Genomic DNA, 21,899 nt, shown 5'->3' with positions numbered 1-21,899 from the left:
TACAGTAGAACAGGTTGGAAGAGGTGCAGATGAACTTCTACCTCACCCGGAAGGGCTGTTTAGGTCTTTGGATGGTGGTGAGGGAGGAGGTGAAGGGACAGGTATCACACCTCCTGTGCTTGCAGGAGAAGGTGCTAGGGATAAGAGGGGTGGGTGGGATGGGACAAGCACACCAAAGAATCACAAAGAGAGCAATCCGTGTGGAAAGCAGAAAAGGGGGTGGGGTGGCGAGGGGAAAATGTGACTAGTAGTGGGATCACATTGGAGCTGGCAAAAATGGCAGAGGATGATGAATTGGATGCGGAGGCTGGTGGGGTGAAAAGTGAGGACCAAGGTAACTCTATTGCTGTTCTGTCTGGGTAGTACAGGTGGTCAGAGCAGATGTGTGGGAAATGGAGGAAATTCAGATAGTTCAAATAGACGAGAATAAAAAAAGTTTAAAACAAATTTGCTTAAAACACATTTAAGCATTGAAAACAACATTAAGATGTTTTTTGAAAAAAGTCAACTGTTTACCTGTATTTACTTTTCCAATTAAATTTTGTTTACTGCTTTCTAATGAATGTTATAAGATACAGGTGTAGAAGTCTGGCTTACACTCTGCACTCAGCCAGTAGTTCTCTATGGAATCACTGGCTTAAAGATAATCAGTACTTTCTGGTCCATCAAAAATTAAATTGTTAAATATGCACTTATACTAATTATTCATTCAATCACTGGTGGATTTAAATATACTGCGCATGTACACCAAGGTCACAACATTTACTGTACATGAATGGAGAGATAGACAAGGAAATGCATAAAGTTAATGCAACTCAGACTGGAATTTTTGGCAATTTGTATTTAATCACACGTCCTCTCCTTGCCTGAAACTACCACTTCACCATTTAAATGTAGAGTATGTTAGCCTCACCATTACTTTGCGAACAATTTCTAATCCATTAGGACTGCCTTGAGAGCAACTGAATAGTCTGTCAGTACTCTGTCCATCAAGAATAATTACGTGGGTGAAGAGCTATTAACTGTCTCACCCAACAAACTTTCCCAGACAGACAAAACTAAGAGTGTGAAGTGCAGGCACTGAGGATTTAGAGCAAGGAATGAGTAAGAGAGCATGCAAGACAATTCCTACAAATAATATAATTTATAAATAGATAGATCTGAAAAAAGAAATATCTTCCACATTCGTATTAGCCTGCCAATATATAAAAATCAAATCAAGGAAGAGATTTGTAAAGCTTCATTGTCATCTTCTACCAAACATTTGGATTGTATTTACCTCTCAACATCGAAATACAACAACTTATACAGAAATTATCCATCAGTGATTTGCAGGCATGAAGCTAAATGAATAAAGAGTACTACTAAATCAGCCATCATTTATTACCATTGCACTATAAGAGCCAAATATTCCCTCAGGCAGTTGTCACTGGTATGTCAAAAGTGTCAGAAACATATTGCTTGTGTTTATGCGTGCTTTCTTTATTGCCAATCATTTTCCAATTCCTAAAAAGGGAACCATCAACCACAGACCTAAATTCCAAAACAGTTCACATTTGTAAATTAATTTGCAGAATGTCACAAAACTTAGTAGTTTCAAGACACAGGAGTGTGTGTAAAAAAAATAGCAGTGGATTAGCTAATGTGCAACCTGATCTATTGCTTAAATAAATTTTGGCAATAGCTTTGTCCCAGGAGATATCTTGAAGACCACAAAATTGTAGTATACTTTTAATCAATATAACCTATTCACACACATCTTTTCCAATTTATTGTCTGCTGCACGTGTTTGTGTCTTCTGTAGACATTAAAGGAAATGCCTTTAATTTGCCCTACATAGTTGATTTTTTTTTGCACTCTGAAACATGATAACCACTCATTCAAAGTAGCAGCTTTTAACCAATGGCATAGACCCAGAAACTTGAGTAAATCAAGCACTTAAAAAGGCTTTCAAACACTGTTGGATGTGACAAATGTACTTGTCAATTTAATCCAACTAAGCAACATGCAAGCAATTTACAATTAGAGTTTTGGCCTCTATCAGGCAGCAATTGAATTAACAGATTTTGGAAGAGCTTTGTATTAAGAGAAGCCTTCAAATTTCACCCATTGAAACAAATTAAGTAGATTCTTGTAAATTGGCTTGAAATACCAGTTACAGAAAAGGGCTATTGGAATTGTTGTATACTTATTTCTTCAATTTCATCCTTTGCTTTATTTTAAGACCTTTCATCCTTCTTTTGTTTACAAACACAGGTTTAGCTGTCACCATACTATCATCTTCATTCTCTTCACTCGAGCTACTGCTCTTATGGACAGTTTTGTCTTCTCCATCTTTCATCATCTTTTCTGGAGTGTTTCTAACAAAACCCATTGTTTTAGAATATTTTTTTGACTCAAATTCAAAATCATCCTCTGCCGAGTCGCTTGACATTTCAGACAGATGAATCGCTCCGATAAAACCTCCTCCAGGTTGCTGATCTGGAGATTTCCATGGCTGCTTTCTCTTTCTGCATTTTAGTTGGGAATTACTGGATATGTTTTTGGTTCCCGATGCAACTTCCTGAGCCTTTTCTGCTGAGTTAGTAGTCCCCTTCAGTACATCAACCGGTTCTTGTGCCTCTGTTGAAGTTTCTTCTCCTTTCCTCAACATACAAGTCACAGCTCTGCGAAGCCTTTGGCTTTTTATTGCTTGCTTCTCGTATTGTTCCACTCTGAAGAAGGTGTCAATACGTGGCTGTGACTGCAAAAGAAATTAAATGCTTATAATAATTCACATAATTAAAAACTAAAAATCAGCAGTGGTGCTTGTAGGAATATTATAATTGGCTTCGTAAACAAAATGTGAATATAGAAGAGAAAATTAATCAATCATTGGGCTCTCTGCTAGGGCAGGTAGAACCTGTACAAGAGGGATGGGTTGCACCCAAACTGGATTAGCCCCAATATTCTTTTAGGGTGGTTTGTTAGTGTTTCAAGAAGTGTGAGAACAGGATCAGTACGTCAACAGGTGGAGAGACTGAGAAGGTAGAAATTAAGTCAAGCAAGTCTAATAGGAAGAACAGGCAAAACCAGGTTAATGAACATGGCGGCACTGATGTTCCAAAGTGTATTTATTTTAATTCAAGGAGTATAACAGGTAAAGCAGATGAGCTTAGAGCCTGGATTAGTACATGGAACTATGGTGTTGTAGCCATTACAGAAACTTGGTTGAGAGAAGGGCAGGAACTGGCAACTCAACATTCCAGGGTTTAGATGTTGCAGACAGGATTGAGAAGGATGTAAAGGAGGTGGGGATGTTGCATTACTGATTAGGGAGAATGTCACAGCTGCACTTAGAGAGGGCTCATCCAGCGAGGCCGTATGGGTAGAGATCAGTGATTGCACCTTTCTTGTTCCTATGATGCGATTATACTACAGGCCTCCCAATAGCCAGCAGGATATAGAGGAACAGATATATAGACTGATCATGGAATGATACAAAAACAACAATGTTTGCGTTATGGGTGATTTTAACTTCCCCAATATTGACTGAGACTCCCCAAGTCCCAGGGGCTTAGGTGGCACAGAATTTGTTTAGTGCATCCAGGAGAGTGTTTTGAAACAATATGTAGATAGTCCAACTAGGGAAAGGACTGTACCAGACCTTGTACTACGTGATCAAAGTTTCAGTGGGGGCGCAGTGATCACAATTCTGTAAGTTTTAAGACAGTTATGGATAAAGATAAGACTGGCCCTCAGGTGAAAGTACTAACTTGGGAGGAGGCTAATTACAACAGTGTTAGGCAGGAACTGGGGAAAGTAGACTGGGAGTAGCTGTTTGGAGGCAAATCCATATCTGATATGTGGGGGTCTTTTAAAGGCCTGCTGGTCAAACTTCAGGACCAGCATGTTTCTCCAAGGATGACAGATAAGCACGAAAGGGTTCGGAACCTTGGACGACAAAAGATATTGTACATTTAGTCAAAAAGAAAAAAAGATAGTATATGTAAGCTTTAGGAAGCTGAAATCAGACAAGCCCCTGAAGAATACAAAGGAAGAGGGAGAAAACTTAAATAGGGAATTAGGAGGGCAAAAAGGAGTCATGTAATGTCCTTAGCAAATAGGATTAAGGAGCATCCCATGGCATTTCATACACATATTAGGAGCAAGAGGGTAGCTAGGGAAAGGGTAGGGCCACACAAGGACAAAGGCGTGGAGCCAGAGGAAGTGGGCAAGATCCTAAATGAGTACTTTGCGTCAGCATTCAACCAGGAAAAGGACATAGATGATGGTGAGATCCGGGAGGGTTATGCCGATTTTCTAGGGTATGTTAATATTATAGAGGAATTGATTGTCTTGTAAAACATTAAGGTGGACAAGTCCCCAGGGCCTATGGAATCTATCCCAGGATACTGATGGAGGGGGGCAAGGGAGGAGATTTCTGGGGCTTTGAAAGAGATTTTTGTATCCTCTTTAGCCAGAAGCCTGGAGAATAGCCAATACTGTTCCTATGTTCCTATGTAACAAGGATAATCCAGGAAATTATAGGCCAGTGAGTTTTACATCAGTGATAGGCAAATTATTGAAGATTCTTAGGGATAGGATTCACTTGCATTTGTGAATGGCTTTGTGCAGGGGAGATCCTGTCTCACACATTTGATCTAAGCTTTTTGAGGAGGTGATGAAGATGATTGATGAGGGTAGGGCAGTGGATGTTGTTTACATGGACTCTAGTAAAGCATTTGATAAGATCCCTCATTATAGACTGATCCAGAAGATTAAGTCACATGGTGAGTTGGTAGGATGGATTCAAAAGTGGTTTGGTCACAGATGACAGATGGTAGCAGTGAAGGAATGTTTTTCTGACTGGAGGGCTGTGACCAGAGGTGTTCTGCAAGAATCTCTACACAATATGATTTGGATGAAAACGTAAGTGGTCTGATTAGTAAGTTTGCAGACAATATGAATGTTGGTGGAGTTGTGGATAGTGAGGAAGGTGATAGATCAGTTGGAAATTTGGGTGGAGAAATGGCAGATGAGATGGGAACCAGAGTGTTAGGTCAGATGATAGAGCAGTTGGTATAAAGGTAGATGTAATGTGCAGACAGACTGTGAGGAAGGATAGACAGTGGATAGGCCATAAATGCAGTCATTTGGATGGGTTGAAATGTGCTTAATGGTGAGAAGTATTAAGAATAAGGGTGATGAACTTAGAGCATGGATCTGCACGTGGAATTATGATGTTGTGGCCATTACGGACACCTGGCTGTCGCAAGGGCAGGATTGGCTGCTTGATGTTCCAGGGTTCAGATGTTTTGAAAGGGATAGGGAGGAAGGTAAAAAGGGGGGAGGTGGGGGAAGTGGCATTGCTAATCAGGGATAGTATCACAGCTGCAGAAAGGGAGGACGTCGTGGGGGGATTGTTTACCGAGTCAGTGTGGGTGGAAGTCAGAAACAGGAAGGGAGCAATCACTCTACTGGGAGTATTCTACAGGCCCCCCCAATAGCAACCGGGACACTGAGTAGCAGATAAGTAGGCAGATTTTGGAAAGGTGCAAAAATAACAGGGTTGTTGTCATGGGTGACTTCAACTTCCCTAATATTGATTAGCACCTTTTTAATGCAAAAGGTTTAGATGGGGCATAATTTATTAGGTGTGTCCAGGAAGGGTTCCTGACACAGTATATGGACAGGCTGACGAGAGGAGAGGGCATACTGAATCCAGTACTAGGCAATGAACTGGTCAGGTGACAGACCTCTTGGTGGGTGAGCATTTCGGAGATTGTGACCACAACTCCCTGATCATTAGCATAGCCATGGACAAGGACAGGAGCAGACAATATGGGAAAGCATTTAATTGGGGGAGGGCTAATTACGATGGTATTAGGCAAGAACTTGGGAGCATAAATTGGGAACAGATGTTCTCAGGGAAGTGCACAGCAGAAATGTGAAGGTTGTTTAGGGAACACTTGCATGGGGTTCTGGATAGGTCTGTCCCACTGAGACAGGGAAAGGACGGTAGGGTGAAGGAACCATGGTTGACAAGAGAGATGGAACATTTAGTCAAGACAAAGAAGGAAGCATACTTAAGGTTTAGGAAGCAAAAATCAGACATGGCTCTTGAGAGTTATAAGGTAGCCAGAAAAAAGCTTTAGAAGGGACTTAGGAGAGCAAGAAGGGGACATGAAGGCCTTGGCAAGTATAATTTAGGACAACCCCAAGGAATTCTACACGTACATGAAGAACAAGAGGATGACGAGGGTGAGGGTAGGACTGCTCAGGGATAAAAGGGGAAACGTGCCTGGAGACAGAGGAGGTCCTTAATGAATACTTTGCTTCAGTGTTCACTGGAGAAAGGGACAGATGAATGTGAGGTCAGCATAGGACAGAATAATGTGCTGAAGCATGTCGAGGTTAAGAAGGAAGCAGTGTTGGAGCTTCTGAAAAACATTAGGATAGATCAGTCCCTGGGGCTGAATGGGATATACTGCAAGTTATTACGGGCAGCAAGGGAAGAGAATGCTGGGGCCAGAGTGGTACCAGAGGATTGCAAATGTTGATCCGTTGTTCAAGAAAGGTAATAGGGATAACCCTGGAAATTATAGACCAGCGAGTCTTACATCAGTGGTGGGCAAACTACTGGAGAGGATTTTTAGGGAACAGGATTTATGAGTATTTGGAGAAACAGAGTCTTATTAGGGATAGTCAGCATGGCTTTGTGAGGTGCTTCATGAGCCTAAGTTTTTTTGAGGAGGTGACAAAACAAATTGATGAAGGTAGAGCAGTGGATGTGCTGTATATGGATTTTTGTAAGGCATTTGACAAGGTTTCCCATGGTAGGCTCATCCAGAAAGTCATGAGGCAAGGGATCCATGGAACCTTGGCTGCATGGATTCAGAATTGACTTGCCCACAGAAGGCAGAGGGTAGTAGTAGATGGAGCATATTCTGCCTGGAGGCCATTTCCTAGCGGTGTTCTGCAAGGATCTGTTCTGGGACCCCTGCTCTTTGTGATTTTTATAAATGACTTGGATGAGGAAGTGGAGGGGTGGGTTAGTAGTTTGCAGATGACACAAAGGTTGGTGGTGTTGTAGATACTGTAGAAGGCTGTCGTAGATTACAACAGGATATAGATGGGATACAGTTGGACAAAAGTAGGAGATGGAGTTCAACCCGGAAAAATGTGAAGTCATACATGCTGGAAGATCGAACTTGAAGGCAGAGTACAAAGTTAATGGCAGGATTCTTAGCAGTGTGGAGGAACAGAGAGATCTTGGGGGTCCAAGTCTATAGATCCCTCAAAGTTGCTGCGCAAGTTGATAGGATGGTTAACAAGGTGTAGGGTGTGCTGGCCTTCATTAGTTGGGGGACTGAGTTCAAGAGCTGTGAGGTGATGTTGCAGCTCTATAAAACTCTGGTTAGACCACACAGAGTATTGTGTTCAGTTCTGGTCACCTCATTATAGGAACAATGTGGAAGATTTAGACAGGGTGCAGAGGAGATTTACCAGGATGCTGCCTGGATTAGAGAACATGTCTTATGAGGAAAGGTTGAGTGAGCTAGGGCTTTTCTCTTTGGAGCATAGGAGGATGAGAAGTGACTTGATAGAGGTGTATAATCTTATGAGAGGCATGGATAGAGTGGACAGCTAGCACTTTTTTCCCCAGGGTGGCAATGGCCAATACCAGAGGACATCTGTTTAAGGTGAGTGGAGAGAAGTTTAGGGGAAATGTCATAAGTAGGGTTTTTTTTTTTTGCAGAGCAGTGGGTGCTTGGAATGCACTGCCAGGGTGGTGGTAGAGGCTGATATGATAGGGACACTTAAGAGACTCTTAGATAGGCACATGGATGTAAGAAAAATGGAGGGTTAGATTGATCATGAAGTATGTTTATATAAGTCAGCGCAACATCGTGGGCTGAAGGGCCCATACTGTGTGTACTCTTCTATATTGAGATGGAGTTTAATCCAGACAAGCGCAAGGTGATGCATTTTGGGAGGTCAAATGCAATAAAAAGTATACAGTAAATGGCAGGACCTTTAGGAGCATTGACTTACATAGGGATCTTGGCGTACAAATCCATAGCTCCCTGAAAGTGGCAACACAAGTGGATAGGGTGGTCAAGAAGGCATATGGCACACTTGCCTTCAAGTTTAAAAGTTGGCAAGTCATGTTGCAGCTATATAAAACTTTGGTTAGGTCACATTTAGAGGACTATGTGCTGTTCTGCTCGCCACACTATAGGAAGGATGTGGAGGCTTCTGAGGGGGTGCAGAAGAGATTCACCAGGATGCTGCCTGGATTAGAAGTATTAGCTACATGGAGTGATTGGACAAACTTAGATACAAATATATAAAATTGTAAGAGGCATAAATGGGGTAGATAGTCTTTTTCCCAGGCTGGAAATGTTAAAAACTAGAGGGCACACCCAGAGTTAAACAGCTGGGAAACAGTCCCTTCATTCCAATTCATCCATGCTGACCAAGGTGCATACTTAAGCTAGTCCTATTTGCCTGTGTTTAGCCCATATCTCTCTAAATCTTTCCTATTCATTTACAAATGTCTTTTAAGTGGTGTAAAATGTCTTTTACCTGCCTCTAGCACTAAGCAAGTCAGGTAGAATCAGTGGATAGAGAGGGAGGAAGAGAGTGGAAAAAAATGAAGAGTAGAAGACCCTTCATCAGAATTAGGAAAGTGATAAATACAAGTTAGTTTAAAATTGCAGAAAGGGTGGGGGTGGGATGGATTGGACAAAGGACACATTTCTGAAAGTGTAATGCCAGAATTACTGGAGGGATAAGCTGTTGACAAAGCCATCTGTTTGATTTTTAATTGGAGCTATCAGTGCATAATATTAGTCCTCATCTGATGCATTCAGCTAATGAATGAACAGCATGAAGGACTGGTTGCATGCCCAAATCATTGACATGGCGGTGCAATCAACAAGCAGGGGTTAATCACATACCTGAACCCCACATCTCTTTTAGGGATTATCAAATTTAATACTACCGATCGTAGGCCAAAACAAACTGGCCTGTGATATGTAGACTGATATTCATATCGTTCTGGTTGAGAATCAGATGCATCCATTACACTGGCCATCAGGTTTCCACACTTTAAAAATTTAAGTAAATATTACAAGTTGATTACCTGCAACAAATGCTGGATTTGCTGGACCTGGCCTGCCACCCACAGTATCTGTCCATTCTGTACTTTTGCTTTGTAGATACAGAGGGTTTAATAAACCAACCCTCCCAACCAGAGACAAGTCCTAAAAAGCGGAGCAGGCTCAATATGGGAAAAGGTCTCAGACAGTGTACGGCTGAGGTATGCCTCGCAGTAAAATACTTGGTATCGTGAGCTGTCAGAGTTTGACAGCTGTTTTCGAATGACAAAATGATTTTGAACTGTTTTAGAATGTCTTCAATAATCTGTGTTATTTAAAAATATTCAGGTAGATTTAATTACATTTTGTATTTAAATACTATAAAATAACCCGCATTACCTTTGCACACTACGGGGGGGGGGGAGAGATAAGTTGACATCTGATCTACAGGTTGTTTCAGGCTGAGTGTACTTGGAGGTCTGAAACGAACAGGCTGCGCTGTGAACTGACAGTCCTACCAGCTGTCCATCATCTTGATATGGTCCAATATGTCAAACACCATGGAGGAGACTTGGCATCAAAATTTCTTCAAAAGCTGGAATATGTTTTTCAAATGAACCTTTGTGGGAAATTATTTCTCCATTCCAGGGGAATTGTGGGGGAAATCTCGATGTACTAACTAATCTTCATTAAAAATCAGAATCTAATTTGCTTATGAGCCCATCAGGGAAAACTACCTTATTCAACAGTCCTGGACTTAAAACTAAAACTCGAATGACAAAGAATTGTAGCCTGACTCACTATGATACTCAACTCCTTTAGAGCTTCATTGAATTTGTGAAACACCTTTGACAAGCTTGGCAAGTCCAATGCACTTTACAGCCAAGGAAGTACTTTTAAAAATATAGTCATTGTTGTGATGTAGGAAACACAGCAGCTAACGTGCAAACATCTAGCTTCCACAAACAGCCAGATAATCTATTTTAGTGAATGCTAATTGAGAGATTAATGTTGGTGAGGGAATTAACTTCCCTGTTCTATGAATAGTGCATGGAATCTTTTACCTCTATCTAAGAGGCCACCATGTAAAACCTCATCCAAAAGGCAGTACATCTGTCGATGTTGCAGTCCCTCGGGACTACATTGAACTTTCAGTTTGGTTTCTGGGATAATATTTGAATGCACAAACTTCTGATTTAGAAGTGAAAATGTATTATCAACTGAACCACAGAAACTCTAGGTATACCAGAGTAAACTGTAAGGACCTAATATACAAATATCACTAGCAATTGAAACAATTTACTGGAATGAAATATTTCCTGCTGTTCAGTTCAGACATACCTGTTGGGCATTGAGTTGCTTCATTACAGGCAAAAGTACTTCATCAGTCTTCTTCCTAGTCCAACCAAAACGATTCTGACAAAACTTACGAGTAGTTAAAGATAGTTATCAATGTTTTACAAATTAAAAAAAATATTACAGACGTATACAAAAACAGCAAAATATAATCAGAATCAAAAGAGATAATGAATGGTCTTGGCCTGAAATGTCAACTGTTCATTTCCCTCCATGGATGCTGCCTGACCCACTGAGTTCCTCCAGCATTTTGTGTGTGTTGCTCCAGATTTCCAACATCTGCAGTCTCTCACGTCTCCAAAATAGATCAGACTTGACATGACTTTGTATGAGAAAACCACAGTCTGACCACGCTGAGCAAAGGCACTGCCTTTTTCCCTACGTTTGCCAATTAGGAGTATATTTAATTTTATTTGTTTGGGGACAGTGGGAACTGCTGGTTAGGTATGTCTTTATTGCTTATCCCAATCTGCTATCAAACTCAGTGGTTTGCTTGGTTATTTCTGGATCCAGTTAAGATCATAATGCAATACGTCTAGGGTCAGATACAGTCCAGAAAATATTCTGCCCAAAAGGACACTGGAAACAGATTGACTCTTATTACAGTCTAGTAATTTCATGGTCATTATTACAGGTTTACTAGCAGTTTACTCCAGGTTTATTTAATTACTTGAATTTAAATTCTCCAGTTGTTATGGTGGGAATCTTACATCTTTAAATCTAAGAGATTAGTTTGATAACTTTAACTAGCATGTCCTGTAAAAACAGTGGGGAAGGCATAGGAGGACATGTCAAAGGGTTGATTATTGCACGTCAGTCAAAAGACTGAGCTGTCATGAGTGAACCATTTAACTATGTTTATATTTTGTCAATGTTGAGCAATTACGTTTGAAGGGATCTTCAAGTATCTAGGTCACTGTGGGATGGTGAGAATTATGATGATTCAGTTTGCACCGGGCACTAAAGGGGTATTGCTAAGTTATAATTTGTCAGGATCGAAAAAAGCAATTGCAGAGTGGGATGAGATGAAAACTGACTATCTTGTTGCAGTTCCCTATTCATTATGGTATTTTTTTCAGTGGCATCTAAAATTCACAGGGCTATTATATATTTTGTAATTGAAACCAGTTTTACATGGCCGGGACTTGGTGAAGCTCTGCTTCCAATAATTTTAATCTGTCTTTTGGACAATAGAGATGTTGAAACATAATATTGTCACATTAGTCATAGTTAAGCAGTTTACAAATACAGCCTGAAGAACACTACTGTAAATACATATAGCTATTAACTAACTAGAATTTTTAAAAAATCAAATATGGTTAATACAAAATGTATTAATCTCCTATAAATAATATTCTTTTTTTGTTACACCTTTATACAAAAGGATATTCTCTGATCTCCTCCAGGTCCGGCCTTCCCCAGGAAAATGATTCTTCAGATTCATCTATAACCGGTTTTAGATACGCTTCTGCCACAGCTGGATTTGGAAACCCTGGGTAGATGTCCAGGTGACGCAGTTTTTTCTTCACTTTTGTATCATTAGGATTGTCTCGTAATTTTTTACTTTTCTGGGCTTCAGTCCACCAATCTCTGAAAGACATTAAGTCAAGTGTTTAACAGTCCTTGACTAATGTAGCATTTTCACAGAACTATTCCATAAATCTGGAACATTATATACTTTCAGATAATATACACAATTCCATTAATTAAAGATGGGTAAAATTGCGAAGTACTGAATTCACGGGGTAACAATGCATTATGGAAATCAAATGAATTTCATTGTAAGGTGACAACTGATACAGCAGATACAAAAGCAGATATGATAGCAACATTTACGAGGCATTTAGACAGGCACATGAACAGGCAGAGAGTAGAGGGATACAGACCTTGCGCAGACAGATGGGATCAGTTTGGACTGGCATCATGGTCGGCACAAACATTGTGGGCTGAAGGGCCTGTTCCTGTGCTGTATAGTTATAAGTTTTATACAAGTACAATATTTTTTGTAATTGGAACTTTGAAATGACCACAGCACATGAATAAAATACCCAAACATCGAACTTTCAAACCTAAATGTTTAGTGCTGCCACGAGGTAAGAATATGAGAAAATGCAGAAACAAATATATTTCATATAGTAGATGGCAAAGAATTGTGTTTCTTCTTTTGTACAAATTTTTACAGTCTTCATTAAATCCATTTATTCAGCAGCAATTTATTTGCTTGATAGAAGGCAGCTGCAGAATGCCACATGTCAGGAAGAACAAAAGGCTACAAACAACATAGCAGCATTTTCCATTGGTGCTAGTTCACAAGATTAACATTTCTAAAAATCCCATGTGCAAACTTTGGAAGGATCAAGATCAGAGTGTTATTAATATCTATTACATGATAAAGATAGCTGTTCAGTTTGTTCTATGCTGTTCCATTTAGTTCGTGCTTAAAAACTGTTGGTTACAATGATAAATATAGAAATAGATGATCAAATACTTAATGGAATACAGCTGGGACTGTGGAAATTTCTGCGGTCATGGACGAATCGTGTAGGTTGCAATGTTAATCTGGTAAACTGGAGTTTTCCCAAAGTAAATTTAGAGAGCTCAAGAAAAATAATTTGGAGAGCTTAATTTATTGGAATTTATTACTCACAAGATTAAAAATACTGAATAAAGTTCACAGTGAGATAAATGTTATGTGGACAATTGAAAGAATGAAGGTAAAGAGCCAAATGGCCTTATCACATTCACATTCTATTCTGTTGCTGTTGACCAGAAAAAGTCAACAGGATAGGATGTGTGACAAATGATAAGCACATTAAATCCTACCGAATGCGAAAAAGTGGCTCCAGTCCAGGCCCAAGGAACTCATTGAGCAGTTCCATTGCTGTTACGTAACCTACACCAGGGATCCCCTCAGTGTAGTCACTGCCCAGAAAATAAGCAAGGTTTATCAGCTTTCGTCTATCAAGGCCTGCAACACAAGAACACGAAGAGTGTAAATAATATATTAATAACAAAAATGTGTAATTATTCTGGCAATTACCCTCAGGCTGAACCAACCAGTTCACAACCTTGGTGCCGTTTTCAATCTCACGATGAGCTTTGGATCAAGTATAAACATTTCTGTTTTACTCCAAATACTGAAAGACCAAGTGCTGGAAATACTCAGCAAGTCAGGCAGCTTCTGGGGAGAAAGAAATGAAGTATTCTGAAATATGAATCAATTTTTCTTTCCAATAATGCCGCTTGACCTGCTGAGTATTTCCAGTACTTTGTTTTATTTTGGACCATATAACCTTGCCATCAAAGACTTTCATCTCCATAATGCCAATCAATGCTGTTAATGCTTCAGATCACCATGAGCCAAAACCCTCAACCAATCCTTCACCAACTCTGGACTTCACTATTCCAAAGCCCAGCTGGTGAGCTTCCTACCTTCCAACTTCTGTAAACATGAGCTCATCCAAAACAGTTGCCAGTATCCTAACTCGCACGAAATTCATTCCATTTAGGATACTCACTGACTTACGTTGGCTTTTGAACTTGCAATGACTCAATTTTAAAATTCTCATCCTTTTTTCTGTATCTCCATTTCTTCATCCCACTCCAGCTCTTGTATGACAACCCTAGATGACACATATACTCCTCCAATTTTGCTCTACTGTTCATTCTTATTTTCAACCATTGCATCCCTCCATTTCCTTTCCTCTAAGACACTACTTAAAACCATGTGTGGTTCAGTATCAAATTTGATTTGATAATGCTTCTTAAAACCCCTTTGGGATATTTTATCACATTAAAAATCCTTATCAATGTTATTGGTGGAATGACTAACCTAATGAAACTCACAAAACATATTGCTTGAGTTTCAAAAAGATTGCAAGTTTAGCTGACTGGGTGTTTGGGATGAAGGTTTAATAGACTCAATCATAACACAGTAATTTTGTTATTCTTAGTGTATTAGGTGTTAATTTGTCATTTTTTGGGTAGGTTACTGTCCTTTTTAGAGTGGACACAGCAATTTAATGATAATATTTTAAAAGTTAATTTTTCTTTCTCTTTCTCAGATCTGATGAAAGGTCTTTGACCTGAAATATTCTGTTTCCACAGATGCTGCCTGACCTGCTGAGTTTTTCTAGCATTTTCTGTTTTTATTTTATAATTTACTCAAGTCTGTTGTCAGTTTACAATTCAAAAGAATCAATACTTTCTCCCAATATACTCCTTTTCAAATAATGAGATTAATAAGTTACATTTCAACATATACTAATGTTTCATAAGCGAAGACTGAAACAAATATAGTAGTTTTGCTTTAGTTTTGAACACATGAAGTTGATAGATTAACTAGTCCTGCTCTGCATTCACAATGCTTAAGGTGTCACGAACAGTAGCTTCTGCCGCCTCCTCCTAACGTCCACTGTTTCTCCATTCCGACCCATCATATAACAAAAGCACGAAGTATGGGGAGAAAATGGGCTAAAGGGGAATATTAATCTCAGGCCCCTCAGGAGACTGAAACCAATCCTGGAGATCAGAAGCTTATCTTCATGTCTACAAAGATTTTGCTCACCAAGTTGGTTATGAATATGGATGTACTGGTAATATTCCACATACTTATCTTGATTGAAGAAATTCTTATACACATGACGTGCTCCAAACAGCCATATATCACTGTCATCAGTGATGGTTCCACTAGTTTGGTCAGTCATATCCAGATAAGCACATTGTGCTTCTGCTTCCATGGGAGCAATAATATAAGGAATTCCAAAAAGCCGCAACAACTCCTGCAAACGACACAAACAAATTGCAGTATTTATTAACATAAATTAAATCTTCACAACACAATGGCAGTAGTTCGCCTTCTTCCCAATATAAAAAAATGCTGTCATAAAACCCTGCTGTAGAAAGTTTCTGGCATTATTTGCATTTAAGCTTTACTGTCAGGCATATTTACTTTCAACTTCACATCATTGTATAACACGACTCTGGTACTGACAATTGAAATTTCTGGTGCAATGATTTTCAGCAATACTATCACTCCATAATCTTAACACGAGGAAGCCACACTGAAACACAAATGATTTTAAATAAATTTATCAATTACTATAGAAAATATTTAGTATGATGTTTACTTTAAATTTCTCTCAATTTTTTTCAATTTAAAAATAAAATTAGTAGCAGGGGGTAAATTCCTGGTTCAGAAAGGAAAATTGCATTTGTATCCCGAGAGTGTAAAGAAAATTTAAATGAAAAGCATTATCTACATGCTTGCAGTTTAATACTACTTTCCTTAATATTATAAGAAGTGTAAAATTCAGAAAAAGCAAAATTCTTTCGAGGTAAAGCTTTGATCTTTAAATAAGTAACTCACTAAAGCTGATTGGCAGTTGAATCCAGTTGGTTCTGGAGACAGTCCCTAATTTTGCAAATAGCTGACTATCAAATGACTCAAAAAACCCACTTAAAATAAAAGACATTTAATAGCTCCAGCAATGATTAATATTGTAAATTAACATTACATAATCTTTCACAGGCATTTCCCTCCATTTAAATGAATGGTGAGACTGTCCCTGAACCAGCTTTAACCTGTCACAGGTTATTAGGGTAGGTTCTCCAAGGCAAGGAATCCTCCACAATGATGGGGAAAGCTTAATAACTTTGCACTTCCTTCCTACACTTCCTAAGGATTCCACCTTTGGAGTGCAGCGGTAGAAATCATTGGCAAACAGTTGTAAACATGTCTGGAACTTTCATGTTTGCTCTCATATTGTCAGTCTTCTTAAAACTGCTAATGTTTAAGCAGTGAGAAACAGGCAGTTCCCTGCTGATGTGTCATATTTCTCTGCAAAATCTGGACCATTCATTGAATTAGATTGGATAAATCTGGACGTGGCCGGGTTGCAAAAAACAGGAGACATATTGCAGAATTATAATGATTTTAGGACATAAGAAAACCTTAGAGGGGCTTCAAATAAACAACATGGAAGCAACACAGTGTGTACAACAAAATTGTAAAATGCTGGAAATACTCAGTAATTCAGGCAGCATCTGTGGAGACAGAAACACTTAACCTTTCAAAGTTAATTGTACAGAATATACAAATTTTCATATGCCTATTTATTGTTACAAAAGCAACATCTATTATTGAGTTCACAGACTGACCATTAGTGCACCATTAAGTTATTTTACCTGAATGTCCAAGTACATTTGTCCTGTGATTGTGGCAGCAACACGCTCCTGCTGTTGTTTCTGAGATTGTAGGCCAGACTGCTTCAAGAACAAGCTGTTTTCTAGTTCCTCTACTTCACCCTGCACCACAGAGCAAACATAACATTCTAAATATTATATTTAATTTAATAAAGTTGTTCCCATATTGCATAATAAATATGCTGATAATACTTAAAATTTGCTTGACAAACAATGCTTGGACATCAAGTACTTCAAATAAAACAGAAGGAATTTTTACTCTCCATTACATACACCAACTATGGCTGAGGGCAAACAGCTACTTTCCCTACATACTAGCTTTTACATTCAACTGGCCTCCTTGGTAAACAGAATAGTTATGTCTGTGCATGTTGAACAAAATTCTTCCAGAAACTACTTATGTGACCAATACAATAATCCTTTCAGCTACAGGCAAAAATATTTATTGCATAGAATTTCTGAGAAGGGTATAAATACTTGCACTTTCTCCCCAATTTGCCACTTGCATTATTGCTGTATTCTTTACGAAAACACCAGATACAACAGCAGTGCTTCTAAGCTGCAACATCCCTGCAGCATTGCTTCTTTGGTGTGTCATGCTGCCTAAATATGTCTCTGATAAATCTAAATGAATGGCTTTCCATCTCATCATCCAAATAATTTATAAATATGCACTACTTATTTCATCTGCACTACTCCTACAAGGAAGCAAGCAGAGATTGGGTCTCTCCCAATGAAGACCAAAATTCCTGGGCCTTTTTCATGCAACGCTTTTTCACCAGTTAGCATCAGAGCAGCAATGTTAACATGCCCAAGAGCAAGTTGGCCACCTGCCCTCAGCCACTCAGTGTATGCTTTGGAGAGTTTGAAGAAGCTGGGAAGAACACAGATACTGGTCACATCGTACTAATTTACTGCAATTCTCTATCGCCTGCCTCTCATCTAATTTATCTTCAGTTCCATGTGCTTCAAATTTAACCAATGATCCCTTGTGAGATACTTCATCTAATGCCTTTTGATTTTGCACAACAGTAGTTTGAATTTTTTTTTGAAGTGGTGATTAGCCATGTGGGTCAGGTATCACCTACTGTATCTTTTGCAAATGCTAAATGGAAATTTTTAAAAAATGCAGGTGCTAGAAATCTGAAACACAAAAAAAGCAAGAAGTACTCTGCAAGTCAAGCAGCACATGTGGAAAAAGAAACAGTTAACTTTTCAGGCTGCAGGGTTTTCCACCTGAAACAACTTTTTCTCTTTCTACAGGTTCTGCCCGACCTTCTGAATGTTTCTAGCACTTTTGTTCCTTTACAAATGCTTTCTGGCTCTTCATGATTAATTGTAAATGTTATGGTCTTTTGAACCTCACTCTTTAATTATAGACTTTAATAACTTCCTGACAAAAGATTTTTAGCTAACTGACCTATAATTTCCTGGTCATCCTCACCTTCCTTGGAAAGGGAAAAGTGACACACTATTTCATAAAGAAAGGGATTGTTCCTGAACCAAGAAAGCATCAGAAAATTATAATTTGGGCATCTGCCTTGTACAGGATTGACAGGTAGAGAGATTGACAGGAAGCAAAGAATAAGCCAAATAGCAAGTTTCATCTGAAATTACATAGCAATGTTGCTGATCGTAGTACACTGTGGCACCTTGAAATACTTTTTAAACACTAGTTCCTATCACAATGGTAAGAAAATGCAGCAGATATCTTCAGAACAAGGTCCCACAAACAAGAGTGAAAAAAATGATCAACTAAGTTTTTTGGCAATTCCAGTTAAGGGACAAGTACTGACCAAGGCCTTTGCTCTTTAGTCTGTGATTTTTACATCCACCAAAGGGGCTTCAGTCTGACAAAATGTTTAACAAGTATGAAGGTAGGTTCATCTTTACCAGATTTAGTTCACTCCATTCATCTGTTATGGCTTCTTCCACATTTGTCCATTTGGGCTGATCTGGCTCCTCTTTTGTATTTTGTTGAACAATTTTCTCAACTTCCTCCACATGATCACCGATAACTGCAGACTGTTCCTCGTTAACTATCTGTGCAGTTTCTAAACTACCTTCCGCATCATCACCAAGCTTTGGTGTGGATTCATTTGCAGGAATCAAGGGTACAAAGATATCAGGAGGAAAAAGCTCATCTTGCAGTGGTGTTTTATTGGTATCAATGACTTCAATGAAGCTACCTGGACATCAAAACAAGTATCAATTACTGGGACAGAAAATGGTAAAACTGGAAAAAAACAATTAACTGAGCCTAATGGATTGTACAGTTAAATTATAGGTCTAATGTGAAGTGATGAAGTTTGGGAAGTTAAAGCAGGGCAGGACTTAACAGATTCACTATTATTTATAACCTTATGCAAAATTATGCAATATATAGAACTACATTTTTAGAAAAGGATAATGTGTCCCATCATAGTGGTAAAAGTGAATCAAAGTAAAATTTCAATAACCATGTTGAGAGCTCACAATAATATTTTAGTATACTTCCCTTTCACTCTTATACTTTCACAATGCCTCTTTTAGCCTTTCAGTTAGTAAAAAAAAATTACCTTCTGAGTCACTCTGATCTTCATCCTTTGCAGACTTTTTCTGATCTTCAAACGATTCTTCTACAAAGTCTTGTTTTTCTTTTTCAGAACAAAAATTCCTCAGATCCAGTTCTCCTTTTATCAGAAGCTTTTTAACATCATCAACAGGCTGAGTGTCCAGAGCAGAAGTAAGTGAAGGTTGTTGTATGCTTGGAATAGCTCCACTGTTTGTATTGTTATTTTCTAGGAATTTAACTGTCCCAAGTGGATGAATACATTTCTTGCTGTTACTATCCAAGTGCATTTCAGCATTACTTCTGTGCTCCTGTACATTTTCAGAAGTTTGAAAATTTATCTGTTCACTTTTCTGTTTGTTATTAATCACTTCACTTATATCTCCTGTTGTAACATTGTTATTTTGTTCTGTTGCACTGACTGGAGAACTTTCTTCTGCTGCAGGAAGTTTAGCTTGCATATTGCAATTTTGATCATTTCCTGGTAGTATAGGTTTCCTCTGAGTGGTCTTTAGACTTAGTGGTATTTCATGGACTTCACAATCACTGCCAAATGTTTCTTGATCTTCACGCTCATCATTTGAGCTGCAGCTTCTGGCTACTTGGTTTCCAGTAAAGCTGTATTCATTTCCATTGTCCTCCTTTGCAACGTTTATTACTTCAATTTCTTCTAAAGCTTGCTGGATGGCTTGATGTGCCCTTGGTGACATATTTAAATTTTTGGAAGCAGTACCAGTTGAATATAGGGTGCTGCTACAATCAAATGGAAATAACTTATCTTCTCCAGACGCCATTTCATCATCTGAGCCACTTTCTAACATGGCAGCCTCAATAGCAATCATTGTCCGTGGAGAAGGACAATCACTTGCAGAGCCACCATCATTCTCAGCTTTGGTTGTGCTTGCTGTTGGAGGCGATGATGAACTTGAATCTTTAAAGGGCTCCCAATCAGCATTTGAGGGTGCCTCTGCACCAGCTGAATTAATAATTTTCTCTGGTGTATTTTGTTTATTACTCTCTGTATCTTCAGTGTTGTTTGATTGAATTCCTGCAAATTAAATTAATATCTTAATTTATGTATGTTCTATTTAGATTCTTTGGCCATACAGACCTCCTGAATTTCAATAATAATGCAGAGTCAGTTATCACCCATGCTCATTTGGCCATTATTGGTATATAATAATGGAAAAGTTTTCAGCTTTCACGTGATTATTTAACAAACCTAATAACTACTGGCATCCATACAATAGCAATTAAGTGAAAAATCTGGAAGATGTTGTCAAAAATATTCTGATCCTCCATATGGTGTGCTGTCGCAATTTTTAATCAATAATATCTGTATGGAAATCATTGTTAAGAATATGTACTTAAATTTGAAATTAGTTGTTAATTGTCTTAAGGCAAATGAAGGCTTACTCAAACAGGAGTAGATGAGTTTGAACGTCACAGCAAGTCATAAAACACCAACGAATAAACTCTCTAAAGTATAGATCTAAAACATACAAACTGGAGGCTCATTCTCTAAAAACAATTATATTTTTAAAATTGCATTCTAAGCATTTTCCTAATAAATTTTCACCTTTAATTCCATGTTGCTGTTTCAATCTTTATTTCACTTCCTGCACAATGACTTAAATATGCTATATTTCCCGCTTTGTTGCTCGTGAGGAGTATTTAACCCGATAGGTTGAACAGCCACCCTGCTGCCTGCACTGTTCCTGGACACTATGGATCTCCTGTAGAAAGTGCTGAGATATCAAACTGATATTGAAACAGTCTATAGCCTAATAAGATTTTGTGGGCCATTCTTTACTTGGGTAAGTCTCATTCCTTCATTGCTGACAACAAAATACGGGCCATTGTTTGTAATTTCAAAACTGTGCATATAACAGATTCTGGCACATGAATTCAGTCTGTTGGTTGGATTATTTATTCAGGTGACAAGCCAACAGCAATCAGTATTCCTAGGTGGTAACAACGTGGCCCAAGCCTGTTTAGCTGCATATTCATTTGGAATGCTAACAACACTGATCCATTGTTTCCCTTTAATTAAATGAAGGATAGTTGTTAAATTGATGGAGCTGCAACCAATTCCAATAAGATGATGAGTTCTGTAAAGATAAAACATAAATTCAGAACAGGAGTTGTTAATTTTAATTTTCTGGCACCCATTGTGTAATCAGCTTTCACTTGTTGATGCACAACAGTAAAAGGAGCATTTCCCACTGTGTATACATGGTATCCGTCCTGATAGATGATACGCAGTTGGAAGGAAGTGATGTTTGATTCTGGGTGTTGCAAGTGTAAAGCATTAACATGCTAACCATTAAAAAGATTTGAAAAACACTAATGCAAAAACACAGTTGTGTGTTTACCCAGTAATTTTTTTATAAATACAAGTGATTCATCCATTTCAAATATTAGTAGCTTTTTCATCTTTGTATAAATTTCTATGCACATTACCATATGTATGGAGTGGTGCTGTAAAAAATAAGGTAGAGTGGTGCTGTAAAGAATAAGGTAGAAAATAAATTTGGTGGGGGGGGGGTGGGAGAATAAAAAGCTGGTATTTCCTTTTTGTATGTAAATACACTCACTGACAAAACTAAGCAACCCCCAATTTTTTTCTTACTGATGCACTACAGAAGCAGAGAAATACTTTCACCTGGGGAAACTATTATTAAAGGTTTGAATAAAAGAAC

General features: G+C 38.6%; 1 protein-coding gene across 1 annotated transcript in view; it reads right to left on the bottom strand.

Annotated features, from left to right (window-relative positions):
* Positions 1-1,441: 1,441 nt before the first annotated feature.
* ercc5 (excision repair cross-complementation group 5) overlaps positions 1,442-21,899 on the bottom strand; it is a 93,969-nt gene continuing 73,511 nt past the window's right edge. Inside the window, exons 20-27 of the mRNA XM_052026570.1 lie at positions 19,205-20,245; positions 18,540-18,835; positions 16,629-16,748; positions 15,010-15,223; positions 13,266-13,410; positions 11,822-12,032; positions 10,428-10,511; positions 1,442-2,743 (exon numbers count right to left, since the gene is read on the bottom strand). Coding sequence (XP_051882530.1) covers positions 2,189-2,743; positions 10,428-10,511; positions 11,822-12,032; positions 13,266-13,410; positions 15,010-15,223; positions 16,629-16,748; positions 18,540-18,835; positions 19,205-20,245 — 2,666 coding nt within the window. The 3' untranslated portion in view covers positions 1,442-2,188. The remainder of the gene's footprint in view (positions 2,744-10,427; positions 10,512-11,821; positions 12,033-13,265; positions 13,411-15,009; positions 15,224-16,628; positions 16,749-18,539; positions 18,836-19,204; positions 20,246-21,899) is intronic.

Source organism: Pristis pectinata, chromosome 11 (assembly GCF_009764475.1).
Source record: "Pristis pectinata isolate sPriPec2 chromosome 11, sPriPec2.1.pri, whole genome shotgun sequence".
In the NCBI taxonomy this organism is placed as follows: domain Eukaryota; kingdom Metazoa; phylum Chordata; class Chondrichthyes; order Rhinopristiformes; family Pristidae; genus Pristis; species Pristis pectinata.
The sequence above is the reverse complement of the archived record's forward strand: the minus strand, read 5'-3'. Positions and strand labels throughout refer to the sequence as shown.